Here is a 21405-nt window from a genome sequence, read left to right on the forward strand (position 1 = left end):
ACTTTCTCGAACGTGGCCTAATCCGCCAAGGGTCTTTGTTCTGGTGCCCATGCCCACCGGCTTCGTCAGGAGTGGCTTCTTGCCGAGCACACGCCCTGATGTGCTTGCGGCACGCGCCCTCGTGCCCTTTGAGATTTTAATTATCACATAAATTGTCCATTGACCTCTTTTGCCTGCCTCCTGTCCCCACTTATTTAATCGTCCAAAAAGAAAGGTAATTCCAGCTGATCCTGGATCCTATGCCAATCTAGGACAAGGATGGGCTTCCAGAAGATGGAGAACGCCAGTGGCTTTCCTGATTCCTGCCAGGCGGAAGCATCGGCGGAGCTTCCACAAGCATTTCCAGAGAGGCCACTGAGGGACCCGTCCCTGCCCCCAGGGCAGTGTTGGCTATTTCAGCGCATCCTCGATGAGGTCCCTTGTCCCAGGCGTGAAGGATAATCAGTAATGCCGCCACCCCTCTCTATTTGCTGAACTCTGTTTAGCAAAGGTTTCCACACTCTCTCCTCTATTTTGTCCTTAAAATAGCCCTATGAAATAGATACTAGTATTAGCCCATTTTACAGATGAGGGAGCTGGGGCTTTGAGAAGGAAGTGACTTACCTGAGGTCACACAGCAGGAAGTGGTGGGACTAGGATTAGAGCCCAGGTGTCCGATTCCAGGGCTGTCGAGGGACCAAAGCCCATAAGTCGAGGTAACTTCTTTGCCTCCACCTCCTGAAGGGGTGAGGAGGGAGCGATGTGCTGTGCAGGCCCCAGCTCAGCCCTGCCTCCTTCTACCAGGAGCCCACCGCCTGCTGGAATGTTCCATCATGGTCCCTCATTAGAGTATGCTTATAAAGGACGCACCATGGAAGGTCACCAGTTAGTTTTTGCAAAAGAAGTGGAGGTGGGATCCCTTGAGTGGGGCATAAAAAATAAAACAGAAAGATCTCCTTAGCTTTTGGATTTTTAATCAGAGGAACATGTAGGGCTTGAGGGAAAATGATTTCTTCAGGGGGGTATAAATGGAAAGAGATGCTCAAAGTCAGTGACAGCCTGTTTTAATTTATAATTCTGCCTCTGTGTGAAATGCTCAGAGAATCGGGGGGAAATGAGTAATAATTCACCAAGGTGCTGTCGCAGCCAGGGCCCTCTTTGTTACTTAGCCTGCTGCTGCCGAGAAGGCTGAGACAGAGGAGGGACACGGACAGCAGTAGGTCCGGCTAGAGAGCACCCTCCCCCTCCGAGAGACACAGCCCTGCTGCTTCTCCGCAGCCCGGCTGGGGGCTGTCGGGCGCCATCGCGATAGCCTGGAATGGCCCACTCAGGGATGAGAGGCTTCCTGCAGCCATTCTACGAGTAAGCTGGAGAATGTGGAACAGGAGTTCCCCCTAACCCTCTGCTCTTCCCTCCTCCCTCTGTGGGCAGCGGGGAAATATATGGTCTATAAAGCTGACTGTGGTCTCTTCGATGGGACCTGAGGTCAGTCTGATGCAGAGAAAAAGGATAATGGGACCCTTTATGCTAAGCCAACGGATGATGTAAAGAGGCCCCGGTGACTGGGATTGCTCGGTCAGGATAGGAGAGGTTATGCTACAGAAATAAACCATCCCAAATTCCAGAGACTTAACGTAGCATTTACAGTCCCTGTCCGCTGAGGGTTGGGGTCGGGGGAGGGGCCTCTGCGCCACAGGCTCTCTCAGGGACATGTCGGGGGCCCCACCGTCATACAGCAGCATCTCCAGGAACAAGGACGGTCCTTGGCCTCTTCAGCAGGGCAAGAGAGAGACTGAAGAACTGCACAAGGCTTTTCACAGCCTCAATCCAAAAGAGGCACGCGTCGCTTCCACTCATGTCACTGGCCGGAACTGCTCAGGTGGCTTCACTTAACTACAAGGGGGGTGGGAAATAAAAGGGGGTGGGGGAAAATAGAAACTTCTGAGCAATATGTGTCTACAGACAGGGCTGAGTTGAGGGACCCAAATCAACCCCTGGCCAACGTTGCCACCGCTACTGAATGCCATTGGGTCAACCATTAGAAATGTATTCCAGTGAGTTACATGTTAGCTTCTTCTGGGGTCACATTCCTGGTGGATCGGTGTAAAGAGCACAGAATTTAGAAGTAGAAGAGCTAGGTTCAAGTCCCACCTGGGTTACCTGATTACTGTGTGACCTCGGTCAGGTTGCTTAACGTCTCTGAGCCTCTGCTTTGTCATATATAAATTAGGTTAATGACACCCATTGTTATTATTATTACTTTTTTATTTTATAAAATCAGAAAATGGTAAACTAGCACATGCACAAGTTAGGGATTGGGGCTTCTCTTTATCGTGACCAGTATCATTAGACATCAAGGGTCTGCCTGGGGAGCCATTATTAATGAGGATAGTTTGGTTACACCTGGCTAATTTTACTTGACTTTGGCCTATTTTGCCTTTAGCCATCCTGGAAATGACTGTGCCCTGTGCTCTTCCTGCAGGTAAACTCCCTGCTGGCTTTTACTGCAATTTCGAGGATGGCTTCTGTGGCTGGACCCAAGGCACACTCTCACCCCACACGCCCCGGTGGCAGGTCAAGACGCTAAAGGAGGCCCGGTTCCAGGACCATCAAGGTACTGCCACTCTCTTCTCTTCCCCCTGGTGCCTGCCTTGCCAGACGAGAGACTTAGGGCACCACCCAGAGCAGCTGGACCTTACCGCACCCTGTAGGGCAAGCCCAGGTGGCTGCCCAGAGCTTGCCCTGGGTTCTTCTCACACAGTTCCCTCTTCAGACCTTCCTAAGCTTTAGAATGATTTAAATCATGCCCAGGTAGATGTCACATTTAGTTCCTTAAAATGAGAACCTTGATGAAGAATTAGCTGAAAGATAAAAAATAACAGCAACAATATTAATAATCCATTTATTCAACAAGTATTTATTGAGACCTACTATGTGTCAGGCCCATAACTCACAGAGAGTAAGGAAAACCATAGCCCTCTTTACAACTGGGGAGGCCGAGGCACAGAAAGACTCAGCGTTGTGCCCAGGGAACCTTGCCCCATGACGGGTCCATTCCCTGTGCCCCAGACTTGTCAGCCATACCCCTACCTCCATATCCAGCTTAAACTAGCAACTCCCTCCCTCCCTCCCTATATCATAGCCCATCCTCCCATGCCCCTGCTTGACTGCCAGAAGGGCAAAGAGCCTCCACACACCCAGGACATGGCCACTCACACCTGACTAAGGTGATGCCACACCTGGAGACACTGGCTCTGGCATGGGATAAAAGAGGATCTGTGAGTACTCAGTCCTGAGACCTGGGAGGACCCTGGGACCCACCTCTCTGCAGGATGGGCTGGTGGGCAGGTCTCGCTCCCTCTTCCCTCTCCTGCGTTTGCTTGCTCTTTGTGGAGCTAAAGACCCTCATACCAGAGGCCCTCTTTTCCCAAAAGGTCGCACATCCTATGAATTCCTTCTAAAACTAATAATAATTATTATAAAAGTATGAAAGCAGACAACATGCAGACCAACCACTGAGGATCCCAGAGCCTGTGCGGTTCTGTCCTTGGTCCTCAGAGCTAGCTGCATCTGAGCGAGTTGGCTTTTGGCCGCATGAGAAAGCAGGCTGAGTTACTGCAGCCAGGAGCAAGTTCTGCAGGGCCCCTCACCAGATGTGGAGGCCCGAGGGCTCCTGCTTCTTTTCCAAGCCTTCTCCCCACACTGCATTGTCCTCGGCCCCCTGTCAGCAGGAGCTGAGGAGAGAGATGGAACTCAAAGCGACACATGCTCTTCATGGCTCTGCTCTCAGTTTGATAATCCCCCAACAGCATCCATAGCGAATAAATGTCCAGGGCTTGTCGAATACCTTTAATGCTTCCTAAAGTAGCCCATTTCACTGATTGTCCTGAATCACAGACAAGTTTTCCTTACCTGAGATAAGCTCCACTTCCCTGTAAATTCTACTCATTGATCATGGTTCGTGTCTTGGAAACCCACAGAACTACACTACAGCCCCTCCCACAGAGGCAGCCCCCAGATATGTGAAGATAGTCCCTGTGACCCACATACTGTATGAGGTCCTTTCTCTCTCCAGTCACATAACCCTTGATTCCTCCTCTAGGGTGGGCCCAAGCTCTCTAAGATTTCTGGCCCATCCTGGTTCCTCTGCTATGAACCCACCTGAATTTGTTACTTGGCAGTAACTTCATAGCAGACTTCACTAAGAGACAGAGAAAAGTAGAAATGAGTGACTAAGGTCCTGCTTGGGGTCTGTGGGGCACCCAAACAGTTGTGAGTGTACCTGGCACTCATCTCCATCACACTGGCCACCTATGAAGTGCCCCGCAGTTCCCGGCGGTTTACAGATGCTTCTCTCACCACCTCGTGGGGTTGGAGCGCGTGTTCTCCCTGGTTTTCAGGCAGCTCTGTGCTTAAAAAAAAAAACACAAGAAATGAGTCTTTTTGTGCAGGACCTGCAGTGCAGGATGACCTGGGCTCCAGAAGCAGAAGAGTAAAGGTCGTAGAGACCGTGGGAGGGCAAAGCTGTAGCATGACTGGAAATGGGGAGCGAGCGGTGGGGCTGGGGGAGCCCAGTGGCTTGGGGCTGCTCCTGGGCTATGGGCTAAAGCTGGTGACCTTGGGAGATCAGGGATGCAGTAGCCCAGGTATATGGTGCTGGGACATCACAAGCCGTTAGGAATGAAGACCTTCGCACGAGCCAAGTTTTGTTGACAATAACAAGTAAGCTGTCTTATCCATTGGAGGCGGCAGAAAGCCATGACCTCAAAGGTTTTCTGAGGCTGGAGGAGATTCGACCATGACCCCCGCGCTTGCTGACTCTGCCCCACCGGGCCGTTCGGCGCATGCCGGTGGCACGCTCTTGACTCTTTTCCTCTCTGCCCCAGGCCAGGCCCTGTTGCTCAGCACCACCGAGGTCCCCACTTCCAAAAGTGCTACAGTGACCAGTGCTGCGTTTCCTGCACCGATGAAAAACTCTCCATGTGAGGCAAGTCTCAATGTTCCTCCAGTTCTCTGACCTTTCCTCCCGCCCCTCACCTTGGCACTTGCAGATGAAGCTAAACGGATAAGCAAAGTAGCCTGGGTGGTGAGACTGCTTGTTCTCTTGGCAGGAGGACAATAGAGCCATCTTTGCCATCTTCCAAGCAGAGAGAACCCACCAGTGTGGAAAAGTCCCGTCTGCAGAGAGTCTCACTTTAAACACCCATACTTAGCTGCACGGAGCTATTTGCAGTAGAACCTCAATTTAAGCAAACCCAGAAAATATTCCCAAGGCCAAACAGGGGAGGCTAACAGTGATTTACAAAAGACTTTCTATAGTATTTTTTAAAAATAGCAATCTCTTACTATACATTTCAAATTTTATAGAGCATCAAAAATTCGATTTACATAAATTTCACTAAGACATCGATGGCATTCCGTGAGGTACTTCCAGAGCCACTTAACCCAAGTGATTCCTGTAGCTATTTAGTGTGAGGACCGAGGGACTGATGCCATGTTTCTTAGCATAAAGTCATATTCTCTAGGGACCAAGGAATGTGTCTAGACTCCCATCATGGCCCAGTGATTTAGCTGGTGGACTCTGGAATCAACTACCCAAGTCCAAGCCAGATTCCAGCCCCGATCGGCTGTACACGTTGTTTGGGCCGTAAACAACTTCTCAGAGCTCCAGTTTCCTCACCTGGAAAGTAGAGACAATAAGAGTGCCTGTCTCAGGGAGGTGAGGATGAAATAGCTTAATATAAGTAAAGGGCTTATCACAGCATCTGGCACAAAGTGAGCCTCCAATAGTTAGCCAACCGTGCCTGACACACGAAAGGAATGTGGGGGAAGAATAGGAGGACATTAGCCACAAGTCAGGCTTTACGCTCTGGGAGAGCCAGCCATGCCTGTGCTTCTTTGCATCTCCCCCCCACCCCCACCCCACCCCCCACGATAGTACCGCATCAACACCTTACACATAGCAGAAAGCCAACAGTGTGGATTTGGCCCGTCCTCCCTGGGAACCCACAGGAGAAATGCCTTTTGGGCTTCAGTCCAAGAATAGCTGTGTGCCCCCCGAGCAATTTATTTCCCTTCAAGTCGCGGACATTGTGAAGCTGACAGGGTCCGCTTCCCCTCTGCTGGCTGGCAGAGATTTCTGGGAGCCACAGCTCTGAGCAGCTCTGGTGCCGGAAGCAGGCTCCCCTGCTGAGGGGTGCAAGCAAAGTCAAGCCCTCCAGGCTTTTTTGTGAAGTAAAAACTCACAGACAGGAAACAAATGAGATTAGAAAAGATGTATCGATGATTTCTTTTCTAATTGGAATAATGGTCAGATTAAATCCGAGGCTCCCCTCTTAGTAAGCAAATGGGGGTTCACGATGTGTAGTTTGGTTCAGTTTTATACCTCAGCGTTTGCCCCGTCTTTCTCACCCTCTTCTAGTTTACGTCATCTGACTAGATTTTATGCATCTCTGTGAGCCACCTTAAATCCTTTTGGGAAGAAGTCAAGGCCTAAGTAAATAGACTCATTATATTAAATTGTGTTTGAGAAACCACGAATCTGATGCAGAAGGTGGAATCACACAGTCATCGCTGATATTTCTCAGGTGCCTCAGAGCAGGCACCTAAGAAGAAGGGCTTCTTAAGAGGAGAGATGGTTGGCCCATTGGAGAGGTGAGGGGGAGCCTTGAAAGCGTTTGATCTTTAAATTTACTCTTCACTGGATTTAATATGAGCCTGATTTTAGAAAATGTCAGGGTAAAAATGATATTTTTCTAACACTTCATCATTTCTCTAATAACCTTTGGGTTGATCAATAGCTTAAACAGGTGTTTTGTTTTACTGGCCTGTTTTATTTTTCCTCCAGTCAGATTAGCTCTGGGCTATTTCTGCTATTTCCTGCCCTATTCTAGAACTTTGCTCAGCAGGAATAATGAAGGAAGGTGGTTTCTACCTTCAGCTCACAGTTCCTTCGCATTCAGATTTCAGACTATTCGTCCAATGCTGATGGGCCTTTGAATTCCCAATGTTGGGGGAAGTGTTTTCATCAAAAAAGTAAATAACCAAAATAGAAATATGCATTTCCAGGTTCGTAAGCTCTGCCATTTATTTTATACAAATCCTAAATGCGAAATGCAGAAAGCTGGTTTCCTTCCCCCCAAGTTGGCTGGACGTCAGTGACAGGGAAACGGATGTTGCATTGCTGTGTGACACCGTGTGAGATTAACTTGGGGCCTCCGAACTCCACCAGCCCTAAAGGGACCTCTGTTGGCTGTGGGCCCAAGTTCAGGAAGGTGGACACTAGACAGAGCCATGGGCGAAAGTCTCCGGTGAGTCCAGGCCCACGGGGACTGGCAGCTGGCCAAGCCAAGCTCCAGCTGATCATCTTCTCTAAACCCAGACCAGTCCTGGTCCACGAGACCTTCAGGGAGCTGAAGTAATTGCAGAGTATCTCCAAAGGCTCCCTCAAGAAACCCCACAAGCACCAGTGGTTTCCCGCAGGGGAACTGGTATTGCCTTCGCTGCATTTCCATGAAAATCTAGATACAGACTAACCAGCAGGTCTGTGTTTCTCCAGTTGCAGTCACTTGGAAATTGTAATACATGCAGATTCTTGGTCCCCACCCCAGAGCTCCTTGATGACATCGCTGAGCAGAGTCCAGAATCTGCATTTTCAAACCCGCCCTCGGTGATTAGGATACGCACTGAAACTTGAGAGTCATTGGCTAAGGGGTATTTGCCAAATGTGACCAAAATTTATTCTGGGTCCATGCTGAGAGTTTTTCTCCATTACCTGTGCCCCAAATAGTGCGATATAACTTGCCTTTTAGAAGGACGAGTCAGAGAAGGAGTTAGAAATGGCAAGGTGGGGGACAGAGGACGCGGACACAGAAAGGCCTGAGAGAGCACCCGTCAGAGCCCACGTGGAGCCAGGTCAGGTGCCCACTGATGCATTCTGGAGCATTCCAGAAGCATGCCAGCTCCAGCCTCCTCCCTCCAAACATCTAAAACCACCAGGGCCATGCCGCAGGCTCTGCCTCCTCCCCTGCTCTGCACAGTTGCATATGGGACATGAATATTTAAAGACCTCTGCCAAGCCCAGCCACAAACAAGAGAGAGCTAGCTGTGTGGGTTTTTGCCCTCCGCCCCATTCCCCACAAGCTATTCTCTGCAGGAAACTAGGGAGTCACTTACAATATATTCAGATTTTATTTTTATTTTTATTTTGCTGAGCTCCAGTTCAAATCATTAAAGTTGCCACCATGGAGGAGAACCTTGCAGTGGCTTTTATGTGGCACTTGCTGTCAGACCTACTCACATTGCCTTGGCTGGGAGACACGCTCAGATGTGTCTAGCATTGCAGCTGCTGGTAATAAAGAGGACAGGAGAGTGGCAGGGGCTGTCTCTGCCCCTCCCCCTGCCTTTCACACATCCTGGAAGCCTGAATGTCTCAACAAGCCCCGAGTGGTTTGAAATTCTATTTTATTTGAATAGCCTGCCTGTGACTGGAATATTTTAACCCATCCATGTTCTCAGGACAGAACAAGGCCTGGGGGAGGGGGGTTCCGTCATTCTCTCTCCTCCCCCAAAACAGAGCATTTTCCTTCAATGGGCTACGGGAATGAAAGGGACCCAGGAAGCGTGGGAAGAGACTTACTTGATTGTGGTAAGACCCACAGGGCAGGTCAGTTCCCCACTGCTGGTTATCTGACCTTCCAGGAGGGGCTGCCACCTCTGTCCTCTCCCCATACACATGTGCACGCGCACGCGCGCGCGCACACACACACACACACGCACACACACACACACTGGGATCCTGGAGGAACACAGCTGGGCCTTTCTGCTCCTGACGTCAGCCCTACGGTGATAAAAGGGTCAGCTTTGATTAGCTGCCCGGGGCTGCCGAGATCAGGGCAGAAGGCCACCAGCAAGCTCTTCCGTGGCAGCATGGGCTCTCCGGCCTGCAGGGAAGGAGACAGTGTCATTAAAGCCAGTATCTCAGTGTAACTCAGAAGCAAAGTAGGTGGGAGTCATGGCTGTGTCAATGAGGCTTATTCAAGCTGCCCCGCTCCCTCCCCGTGAGCAGACAAATAGGACATTCGGATAGGAAGAAAGGAGAAAGTTTTCTGACTCCTGTGTTTTTAAAGTTTATTAAACTCGGTGACAAGATCCCCCATGGAAAGGCAAGAAAAGGATAAGATGAACCCATTTCCTGTTTAGAAAAAAAAAAGTGCAGCTCTCGCTGCCAGCGTTAATTTAATTTTACATAAACACGCTCTTTGAAGCGAAAGCAAATCTGACTGGTTTTCAATGTGAAAGTAAAATACAAATCCTGTTCTTGGAGTTATTTCTAAACAGAACTTGTCTCTAATCCTAACGTAACAGAAATATGCACATAAATCGGATTCATCAAATAAATCTTCGACTAACAGCTATTGGAGACGATGTTAACATCACGCGTAGGAAATGCTACATTTTCTAGGATTTGACATTTTCAGCAATCGAGAATTACTATATTTTGTAAATGGAAATGCCACTACTAAAATGCTATAAATAGAACGATGTCATTCGTTTCCAAAGATTATTGATACACTAGAGCGACGTGAAAATAATCAAAGTGAGATTTCTCCTGGCACACATTGGGGTAAGGTTAGGACTGTAATCCGTGAGTTCTCTCGGGATAAACAGTGCAGCTGCCGGCGAGTATTCTCGGGGCAAAAGGAAAATGGGTTAATAATGATTCTTATAGGATGGCTCGAGGCAGAGGGAAAATCAGAAGCAGAAGTTCTCCTTCTTTATCGGCCCCACCAAACCCTCGGCAAGGGGTCTAAGGGGAGGAGCCTCAATATTCTATTCAGCTCAAGCTGTGGAGCAGATCCTACATGTCAGGGGTCACCCTGCCCATGGTCTGGGTTGGGGTGCTTGCAGGGACGCCCTGGGGTGGGAACGGCCCTTCTCAGCAGGGCGGGAATGAGATGGATCCAGAGACCAACAGCCAGTGGATACAAAATCAAGATCAAACTCAAACATTATGATTCTGAGCCTCACGCTCTTTCTGTCACATGGCCTTGCCCTTGTTGGGGACACATGGTACTCCTCAGCTTTGGGGGAGTTGACGTGGGCCTCAAAAGCATCCTTGAGGACTGGTATCACTCCCACCCGACCCAGACCCCCAACCCCACCCCACCACAGACCCTCATTCCCTCCCAGGAAGGAATTACCACCCTGTTTTGCAGAAGACTAGTTACCTTCTTAGTCTCGCAGGCCAGGCCGAGTCACTGCACAACCAAGGGGACCTTGCTGCTCAGCTATGGGACTCAGGTGTTATTTGTGCCTTCTGTGTACATTATTCTTAGCCTCACATGCTCTCACTTGTTTTAGCAAATCAGGAAGGAGAAACTATTCCAAGAGGCCTCATGGGCTTGATCCTGAATAAGGCTGTCATTCCACCTTCTGCAAAGAACACGTGCCCATCTGAGGAGAAGGACACCTCACCCTTCCCCTCTCCGTACTCACCCATCCTCCCTTATATCTCGCCGACTGCTGACCAGTAAAAGAAAAAGCCAGTCCCTTCCAGGGTCCACCTGGGAGCAGCTTGTGCCCTGTGTGTCCAAGCAATACTGCATAAACACCACGTGGTGTCTGTAAAAAACAACCCTCTTCGTAAATAGTTGGGGACCCAAACGAGGGATCTGCCAGCATAACATCATCCCCAGCTCCGCTCCCACAAGCCCGAGTGCCTTAGGTCAGATATTTGAGGACTGGACCTCTAAACGCCATCTTATCTAATGCTGTAACTTCCACTGCAATGACAGAACGCTCACTGATTCCTGCTCACTTCAGGGCAGCTCCAGGCTTCAGAGTTTGCCTGAATTAAGAGCAAATCCAATGAGACTTGCCAGGGGTTCCTTTCATACTCTCTGTTCTCTTTACCACTCCTCTTCCTGCTTTGGGGACCTTCTGAGAACCAGGGGTAGGACTCCAAGCAGGCTATGTGACATCCAGCTAGGTTGTCCACTCCCTGCTCAGGAGGACATAATGATGGGCCCAGTGTTGAGCACAGTGCCCCTCGGGCTCCTTTAGGGTGGTGCTGACACCTGAGGCAAGTCAGAGCAGTGTGGTGGCTCTAGGCAGCTTCCTCCTGTCCCGTGGCCCAGCAGCTGTGACATCCTCATATCCAGAGGAATCCAACTGGTCACGTGGAGCCAGGACAAAAGGAACATCCCTGAGGCAGTGTGGTATGGCGGGGAGAGCAGTCCTGGAGGCCACGTAGACTAAAGTGGAATCCTGCCACTCTCTAGCCGAGCGACCTTGTGCAAATCACCTCAGTCTTAGCTTCACTGTCCTCTGCAGGACTGGTGGGAGAAACAAGTAGACAAGGCGGAAAAAGGGCCCGGCCTGGCTGAGGACACGGTAGATGCTCAATAAATGGTACATGTGCTTTCTGCTCCTCCACTGCTGCCCTTATTATTATTATCTGACTTTTGTGAGGATTCTCAGTTCAAAGGCTGGAGCCTGCCCTATCCAAGGATCCTGAATCTGGATAATTTGGCCCCTGCTATGCCCCAGGTCACCTGAAAGTAGAGGGGATGAAGATGTTGCCCAGCTCAGTGACCGGGGTCTGAGGAAGCTAATGCTTCCCCAGCAGCAGACGGGCGCCCGTCATCCCCTTCGCCAGCCCCACCAGCAAGGGCCCGGGGAGCACCCTCTTCCAGTCCACCCAAGTTCCTTTTCTACGATGCCCTCCCCCCACCACCACTCCCACCCGGCAGCAGATACCTAAAGAGATGATAGTGTCCCCTCTTTATAGATGGGAGACTAAGGCTCAGGGAGGGAGGCTATGATCGTGCACAGTTGGCCAGCAGTGCAGCTGAGCATCTCTAAGACACAATAGCATCTCCTCTTTCCCCAAGAGATCTCCTGTGAATGAAATGGATGCAGGAAACAAGGGGCGACCGAGAGAGGAGAGGGAGGATAGACCAAAGGCACCAAGGCGGAGAAGGGGTCTGGGAAATGACCCAGGGCAGGACACCACACACCTGGCTTTTCTTTTAGCATCTCTTTATAAACGTTAACATGAACGCTGATTCTGTTTCTTATCCCCTCACATGCCTGTTTGTTTGGCTTCAAAAACACGATCATTACTTAATACCGAGTAGCTAACACCGTGGGAAGGTACAGTTTGTCAGGAAGACCGGAGGCATATGTGCCCCCATTTTAAGAAGCCCAGAGAAAGAGCTCCAGCATGAGCTGCCTTTCTCTGAAGCCAAAGGCCTCTCTACGTTGTGTGACCTCTCTCTGTCTCCTGTAGATAACGTGTTTGGCTGTCCCCCCACTCCCACCCCATGAGTCACCCTGACCTGATGCTGTGTCTGAAACTCCAGGAGGGCCTCAGCTCTGGCAGTCGCTCACACCCACAGTGCTGGAGACAGTTATCTCAGAGAGCCTTGGGCTGGGGCCTAAGGATGTACTGCTTTGCAAAGGAAGGATAGGGGGGCCGAGGCCAGAACTGGTCCTCAGTCAGGCAGTGAGCCAGCAAGTACTCATTTCAAAGCGACCCTGTGGCCAGTCATGCTGGAGACCGACCACAGGAATCTGGGATCTCTTTAGGGTGTTTATTCAGCAGAAAAGTTAAGAACACTTATTTTCAACATGACAGGTCCTGGTCTCCAGGTTACTTATGGATCTTTCAGCTACATCACATTAAAAAGCAAGCCAAAATTTTTAACTAGAGCCCTCAAACAGCCTAACTCTTTGCATTCCGAGGAGAAAGAAACCTTCCCTTAGTTAGGGGGCTGAGGCAAGGGACCCTGCATACCCGTTAAGCCAACTCAGAGAGCATTCTTAAACTGTCAGTCTCTTACCGTGTGGCTGTCACTGTGCTAAGCATTCCACCTGCCTTATCTCATTACTAAAACGGACTGGTGAGGGGTTGTTACCCCCATTTACTGATGCGGAACCTGCTGCTTAGAGAGCTTAAGTGACTTGCCCAAGGTCACCCTGTGGTAAGAGGCAGAGCCAGGATTCAAATCAGATCTGTCCAACTCCAAAGTCAAATCTGCACACACTCTAAGGCCACTGAACTTAAGTCACCTGAGTTTGTATCCCAGCTCTGCCACTTGTGAACCATAAGACAGACCTCAAGCAAGTCACACCCTCTAACTAGAGATAAAAATACCTGTTTTACTTGCCGCATGAGGTTGTTGCAAGGATCAAATGAAAATGTGAAAACTCTTTGTCATCTCTACAATACTTTACAGATGGTGGCAATTATTATCATTCCTCTCCTTATTTTGCACAGGCATGACGAAGTCACTGCTAACATAAATTCGGACATTGTATGTGTTCTTATTTCTCCTCTGGGTCAATTAGCAACGTGTGGGCAGGTCGAGAGCATTATCTTGCACAGTGCTTAGCATTAGCACCAAGAAAATGTGCCCACTGAACCCACTCGATCAATAATTAATTAATAAATTGGGCACCCTTTCAATTGTGAGCATGACCCCTCTCCAGAATAAGAGTTAACAAGGAGACTTCATCGATGCTCAAGGATCCAACAAGTGTGGCCCTACAGAGATTTCTGAACCAAAAGAATTCTTTTTTTTACGGCTTAATGCAATTTTTATTTATTTTATTTTTTATTTTATTATTAGTTTCAAGTATACAGTACATTGGTTAGACAGTTATATGGTTTATAAAACAATCCCCCTAATTATTTTTTCTCTCCTCTGGCCCTCCAACTAGCCATGACATTAACTGCATTCACTCTGCCGTGCTCCCCATCCCTGTGAACCTCAAATACTGATTCGTACTTCTTTAACCCTTCACCCCATCCTCCCAGCCCCCAGCCCTCCTCTCCTCTAGTCATTACCAGATTGTCCTCTATATTTCTGAGTCTGTTTTGATTAGTTTGTTCTTTTTGTTCCTTAGATTCTGCATATAAATGGTATTTATATAAGTGGTAGTGAAATCATATGGTATTTCTATTTCTCTGTCTGACGTATTTCACTCAGCATAATAACCTCTAGGTCCATCCATGTTGTTGCAAATGGTAGGATTTCATTTTTTTAATGGCTGAGTAATATTCCATTGTATATATGAACCGTAACTTCTTTATCCCGTCGTCTGTTGATAGACATTTAGGTTGCTTCCATATCTTGGCTGTTGTAAATTGCGCTGCCATGAACATAGAGGTGCATAGATCTTTACGAATTATTGTTTTGGTTTTCTTTGGATATCTACCTAGAAGTGCTTACCTCTCAGTACCTAAAACTGGGAAGCTGCTGGAACCTAGCATTCTGTCACCACTTACTTTGATATGGTTGACACTGCCAGGACACATGCTAATGGGCTAAAGTAATCAACAACAATTGTAATTGCAGTTTGGGCATAATTAACTTAAAACCTTTGAGCCATTCAAAATGAATACCCATGCCATTACATGATGAGACAAAGGAAGAATTACTGTCAAGGCTCATACATGTGAATAAAAATCCTCCCGGGCACTTGGCAGAGATTTGGGTCCTCTTCAAAATCTACAAGTTGATTGTCATAACATATTTAGGTGGCCCAGATACAGCGGGACACCCTACTGAAAGCACAGACTCTCCCCAGCTGTCAAAGAATAAGCACTTCCCGGACGCCTATGTCCTTGCAGACACTCACGTGCCTGGAATCCGTTTTCTTTCCAGTTGCTGTCCGTACCAGTTGTGGGAGTTTCATTGCATAGAGTCGACCCCAGCCAGAGGATTACAAAGCTCTTTCACAGCGTCACACACAGAAAAACTGAGGCACAGAGGAGGCTGTTTGCCCTAGATCGCACCATTACAGTGTAACTCAAAGAAAAATATCATCTTTTTCTTCTGATAAGGCTGGAAAGATAATTCTCTCTATACCTAGAAGATATAACACTGGACCAAAATGTTTCATACAGCATCCTTCACACTTTCCTATTGTTTGTAGTGAGCTGTTTCTCTCTAACATGTTGTTTCCTGCCTGTTCTGTCCAATACAGAAGAAAGGAACTAATATTGAGCAAAAGTATTTGCCAAACTGGGCACCGGGCTCACATAATCTTACTAAAGTCTCCCAGTAACTCTATCAGGAGAATACGGTTAGCCTCATTATACAGATGAAGGCTCAGGCCCCGAGATGTCGTATCATATAGAAAGACAGAACCACTCACTCCTTCTGATTTCAAAGCCCCGGCTCTGTCCTCAGCACGACCCCACCTCATTTCCCAGAGGCTCCCACCTTCCCTTGGTCTTCCTCACAGAGCCCTAGAGCCCACAGTGCAGGAGAGAGAACCTGATCCTCCCGGAAGCGGGCAAAAAGATGTCACTCTCTTTCCCCACTTTCCAACGACACAGAATCCTCCCTCGCCACCTTTTTTAATATAGTGTTTATTGTTTCTTCTGATTACAGAAGCGTTCCATGTTTATTATAGAACATTAGGAAAATACAGGAAAGTATGAAGAAGAAAATTGAAATTGCCCACAGTCTCACTCCCCAAAGATAAACCCCTGTTGCAATGTTGGCGCTTCCCTCCCGACAGACAAACGTGGGTTTGAGCAGAGTGACAGATCAAGAGTTTACACGTTTAGCATCACAGCACATAAGCATTTTGTGTTTTCTTTCTTTACTTAATATTATATTTTCCGATATCAATATTATTCTTCATAAACATGCTTTTAATAGCTGCATGCCCTAAATTTATTTTATTGTTTTTGTTCTAGTTGTCAAAAGTAATAGATGTTCCCTGTAAAAAAATTGGAAAAGACCAAAGAAGGAAAGAAATACCTGTAACTCCATAACCTCACTTGTCAGGCATCCCACGGTTATTATTTTTTACAAAGCCGGCACATTTTCTTGCTATGTTTTCACAAAGGTGGGGCATGTAGGTGTCCCTGGCTGGATGTCCTCTGGCTTCAATGTGATGCCTCTGAAAGAAGGAAACCTGGGGTGCTGTTTTCAGAAAGGATCTCAATCTTTTAAGTCTCCTACCTGACCAGGAATCCGGCATTTCTTAAGCCTCCATAATTGCAAGTATTTGCCAGCATATTTGATTTGCTTGTTATCAGAAATCTGCATCTGGCCTGCTTCTTGCTGTGTTAGATTGATTTACCATTAGGCTATTTATAACTAGAGAGTCGGTGCTTATTTTTTCCAGGTGAATTAGGAGATTAGCACAAAAACACTGGGGTTTGCAGTGAGTCGATACTCTCAGTTAAAGTTAATAAGAGACCGTGTTGAAACCGAGGAACTCTTAAAATTAAAAGTTCACACTCAGAATCACAGCCCTGTGGCATCTTAGGTTGGAAAGGATCTCTAACCTCCATTCAAAGCGTGGGTGTCCCTGATGACAACCCCAATCCTGGTCATCTAGTACAGACTAGATGTGAGGAATATGGGGGGAGTACTCACCATCTGCCTCAGACAAGCTCATCTTTTAGCATCTCTGTGTGTTAAAAAATGTTTCCTATCGTTGAAATGAAATACACACTTGAGTGTCCATCCTTGGTTTTGTCTCTACTGTGGGAATTCATGTTGCCTTTCAGAAACTGAAAGAAAAACACCACCACCCCTCGTAGCATTTAGGGGTGCCGCATGCAGAATGGACAATATTTGATACCTTTGATTCTCTCTTGTCCAACGTCAGCCTGAATCTCATGCTGATACTTTTTATTTATGGGCTCAGGAGATCGTTGTGAAATTGCCACGAGGTATGCACAGCAAACACGGGGCATTATTCTAAACATAAAATTGCAGTAATTACCTCTGGAGAAGGAAAGGGCCATGAGAGAAATAATAGCATTAGGCCTAACCACAATGCTGCTCCTGCTTTACATACAGAACTTTAATTAATAAAATGACAAACACTGGTAGCACATAATTGGAAAGCCTGTCGGGCCCCGCCAAGGGGGAGGGGGGAAAGGCCCTTGTGAAAGGCTGGCTGGAGCCAGAGGTAGAATTGCGGGTGGCGTGTTCCTGGCGGCGTCTCTTTTCACTCATCTAGCTTGCCGTCTGCACAGAGAAGAGTTTGGTAGTCACAAGCTGTCATTTATAACCTGTATCTATTAGGGCGTGTCCAGAAGGATCAAAAATTTTATTCTTATAGGCTCCAGCAAGTGTTGTTCTCATAAATATTATTTAAGATTCGTATAAGATGTTCCATATTCGTGTGAATACTCTTGCTTTTTGTATATAAACATTTGTAGATAAATATGTATGGATATATGTGCATACACATAGACATATATGACTATTACTTGTCTGGCAGAGACAGTGGTTATAAATGGTTTAAAATCCACAAAATCCCTAATTCCCCCAGTATTTGTGGGAGATTTTATAAAAATATAAATTCTGGTTCAGCAGGTCTAGGGTGGGGCCTGAGACCCTGCATTTCTAATAAGCTCCCAGGTCATGCCAACACTGCTGGTCCACAGACCATACTTGGAGCAACAAGGATCTAGAAAACCTTCACGATACACCCCAAAAGATTTAAGTACATATTAATATAATGTGTTACATGTATATGACACTATAGATAAGTTAGAAAGAGCATAGAACATGGCGTGGAATCCAGGTTGGCAGTATATGGACTTAGTGACCAGGGGCGAGTTACCTAATCTAATTAACCTTCAGATTCCACATCCGAAAAATGAGTTTGATAATACCCGCAGGAAGGAACGTCGTGAGTATAAAATGAGACAGCACATGTGCAAGTGCCTAGCTCTCTAGTATTCAATAAGTTGTCAATTAACACCTTACCTCATCATACAGGCCACCCAGATAGAAATTAGTCCTATTAAGATCAAATTCCAAAAGTGTTTTTGCCCACTCTGGGCACCTGAACCATGACTGTCAAGATCAAGCTGGGTCCACCTGGCGTGGATATCTGTGCCATAATGATATCAAAGGGCTTCTTTAAGCTGGGGGAATGGAAGTCTCTGAGAGGCACTTGAGCCTGTGATCTGCTCTGGGAACCACAGATAGTTGCTCTGTACATTTAGAGATATGTAATTAATAAGGGATATTTAGTAAGAATTGACATCAGTCCTCCAGTTCTTCTAATGAAGAAATTGATGCGAACCTTACCCTGTAGGTCCAAGAGGATAGTTGTGGTCCCGTTTGCATCCTCAGGTCATCCCTGCTCACCCCAGCCCAGGGATCTCTCGTGTTCAGGGATGTCCTTATTCTTTGCCCAGGGGCGATGTCGCAGCCACATGAAGGCCCTCCCCCGAGGCCATGTCCTCCCCATCCCTGCAGGAAAATTACTCTTTCTACACCTTGGTGATGGTCGGCCCATTTAAAGTCATTTTTTAGTTATTAAGAATTGCCTCTTACTCAAAGTCCAAGATAAAAATGGATCCCTCACTGAGAAGGCCAGGCTACTTCCTGCCCTAAGTGGCCCCATCTCCCCAGTGGTCTCAACTGAGGCTGCACTTTAGAACCACCTGGAGAGATTCGAAAAACTGCTAATGCCCAGGACCTACCCAAGGGCAATTAAATCAGAATCTCTTGGGAGGAGCCCAGACATGGGTAGTCTTGAAAGCTCCCTAAGTGATTCTAATTTGCAGCCCAGGCTGAAAACCACTGGTTTAACCATTTCATCACAACGTGTGAACTCTGCTTCCACATTCTTTATTTTGCTCAATCTTTATAAACACTTTTTAGGGGGGGCAAGGGAGGTGTGGTTAGTATCATAAGTTTGTCTGTAAGAAAATAAAGGCTCAGAGAGGGTAAGTGGTTGGCTTAAAGTCACACAGTTGATTCACTTTGGCCTTAGATCCCAAACTCCCAAGTTATGCCATTGCCGACAAGGAAACAAGGGTAGTTTGACAAGCCACCAGAGAATGAATGTTGATACAAAAGGCAGTTGCTTCTGGTACATTCTAGAAATGAAGTGGACGAGTCATAGGAGCATACGGGCAGGGCCCCAGAGGCTGCTGTCTAATTCCATGCATCTCTGCAAATTTTGATGCAGTGTGTCTGAGGTCAGGTCAGATATTCTGCATCTCAAATCAGTTCCTAGGTGACACCAGTGATACCAGCCTGAAGATCATACTCTGAGTAGCAAAGTACTGACTGACACTTAGAGGCAGAATCTGGAATCACTAGGGATAACTACTGGGGAGAAGTAAGCCAAGGGAAAGACTGCTTGTAATCTTGAGGAAGAGTAACATCTACCTGGATACATCACCTTATCCACACTCAGTGGATTAAAAAAAAAAAAAGACCAAAAGCCAAACTTTGATCGCCACTCACTGGTTGCCAGTTTGCAATCTTATTCCAAATATTTCGTATCTGTTCTAGAGCGAGACTTTGCTGAATCTCAGACAGTACATTCCTTCTGTTGAGTTTGGCTGTAGATGTATGTTTTCTGCTATAAACATAGATGATAGTATTAAAAGGTGAAAGGAAAGTCAAATTTTTAATCTTCCTATTTATCCATCGCTCTGAACAGTCGGGTCAAGTGTCTGTCTTGACCCACGTCCTCACTATATGACGTCAGGTGTCTTGACTCTCTCAGGTCTAATGTCTTCTCTGTCAAGTGGCTTTGATTACTTCTCCTTTTGCTACACTCAGCACAAATTCAATTACTCATTTAATTCAATTCAGGCTTCCTGGCTAGATGATAAGCTCCATGAGGGCTGGGAAGATATGGATAATATGCAGCACAGAATAGCTATGCAGTAAATATTTATGGAAAGAATGGATGATCATCTCTCTTAAGGACCGATACCAAGAGGGATCCTAGCAGACCTCCTCAAAAGCCAAGGATGCCTTTCTTAGCACCACCCTTGCCCAGGTGGACTGGCAGGAAGATAGAGAAAGCTCAGCAGTCAGCTGGTCAGTGGCCCCTGTGCTGATATGACAGGGCTACATCTCACCAGCATGCTCATGGCACTAGCAGATTCTGTTCCAAACTGAAAGTTTCCTAAGAGCAGCTGAGAACTGGGAAGTTTGGATTATAGCCAGTTGGCTACAAATCGGCAAGTTCCAAAGACTCTCTTCTAATACTTAACCACTAACCTTTTCTATCCAAAGCGTGGCTGAGGGATTAAGAATTCTGGAACTTGTTTTCATTCGCCTCTCTTGAAAGTTCTGCATCATTATGCTCTCAGACTTCCTTTGAAATATAGTGTGTAGTGCCTCAGTGCTTAAGCCAAAATTCCTTTTTAATATTTTGTTACATTATTTATTATTTCATTTAATTGTCACTATAACCTTATAAGGTAAATAAACCTTTCCCATCTTAGAGAATAGGGAATTGAGCTTCAAGTGACCAAAGAACCTGGTTTTGAATCCAGATCTCTCTGACTCTAGAGCTCTTAGACCATTCTAGAATGGAGGATACATGTAGCTCGGTCTAAGTACTTGATAAATAGTCATTAAATGAATAAAAAGTTGATTCAATTATAAAGGAATGCGAATGCCTCAGTAGGGAGTGATAAACCACTGAGGGGTCACAGATGGCAGTGATAAACAGGAAAATATGACAGATATATAAAAGAATTTAGAAGGGAGAAAGAATGGAGAGGACAAGGCACTTTAAGAGGTGGTGGAAAGGGTTCAAAGAGTAAGTTATGAAGACATGGTGAGTGCTACTTAGAGTAATGAGAATAAAGCCAGGTTGAAGAAATTAAAGAGAGACTGAGTAACAAGGAAATGGGAGCAGCAGTTACGTACCAGTTATCCAAGATGTTAACATCCAAACAGAGGTACAGAAATAGATTACAAACCAGAGGAGCTGGCAAGATCGTGTAAAGGATGGTTTGCGGGAAGGGCAAAACCTTATCTTGTTTGTAGACAGAGGAGCCAGAAGGTAGAGACACTCTGAATGTGCTGGAGAAAAGAGGAGAAAGAATCGACAGAACAAGGACTAGGGAGAGGAGAAACGAGCAGAAGTTAACATAAAAGAAAATGAAGGATACATCTTCCTCGGAGACAGGAAAGGAAGAGAGAGAAGGTGGATAAATAGACACACTGAAGAAAAAAAGAAGAGGCTGAAGCAGATTGCACCTGATAAAGCCAACTTTATCAGTAAAGTAGAAATCAAAATAATGGATCGGAAATTGAGAGCCAGGAGGTAACAGCATTAGTGTTTGAGGAAGAGTTTGAAACACCTGTTTTGCTATGTGTATTTAGAAGTCAATTGTGGAAATCAACAGTGGTTGAATAAGTACTGCCAACCATCCAGGGCACTGAGGTTCAACAGTCTGATTTCGCAGAAGTCCAAATCAGCAATATTCTGTGGCCAAGAAGCAAAAGTAGAGAAAGCATGTGGCAAGCATTATCCTTAGCTTGGCATAGCAGGACACGGGATGAGGGCTGAGAGGGTTTAGTTAGCAAGGGAAGGATTAAAATTACCAGTCACGGTATTTAGATTGCACAAGAAAGCCAAGTGGGGCCAGAAAAAAAAATTAACAATTTTGTTAAATTA

General features: G+C 46.7%; 1 protein-coding gene across 1 annotated transcript in view; it reads left to right on the forward strand.

Moving 5' to 3' along the window:
• The window catches only part of ALK (ALK receptor tyrosine kinase), a 616833-nt gene that overhangs the window by 510886 nt on the left and 84542 nt on the right, over positions 1-21405 (forward strand). The window contains 2 exon segments of the mRNA XM_039887489.1: positions 2462-2593; positions 4866-4966. Of these exon segments, the coding sequence (XP_039743423.1) occupies positions 2462-2593; positions 4866-4966 (233 nt within the window).

This window comes from Pteropus medius, unplaced genomic scaffold (assembly GCF_902729225.1).
Source record: "Pteropus medius unplaced genomic scaffold, Ma_sr-lr_union100, whole genome shotgun sequence".
In the NCBI taxonomy this organism is placed as follows: Eukaryota; Metazoa; Chordata; class Mammalia; order Chiroptera; family Pteropodidae; genus Pteropus; species Pteropus medius.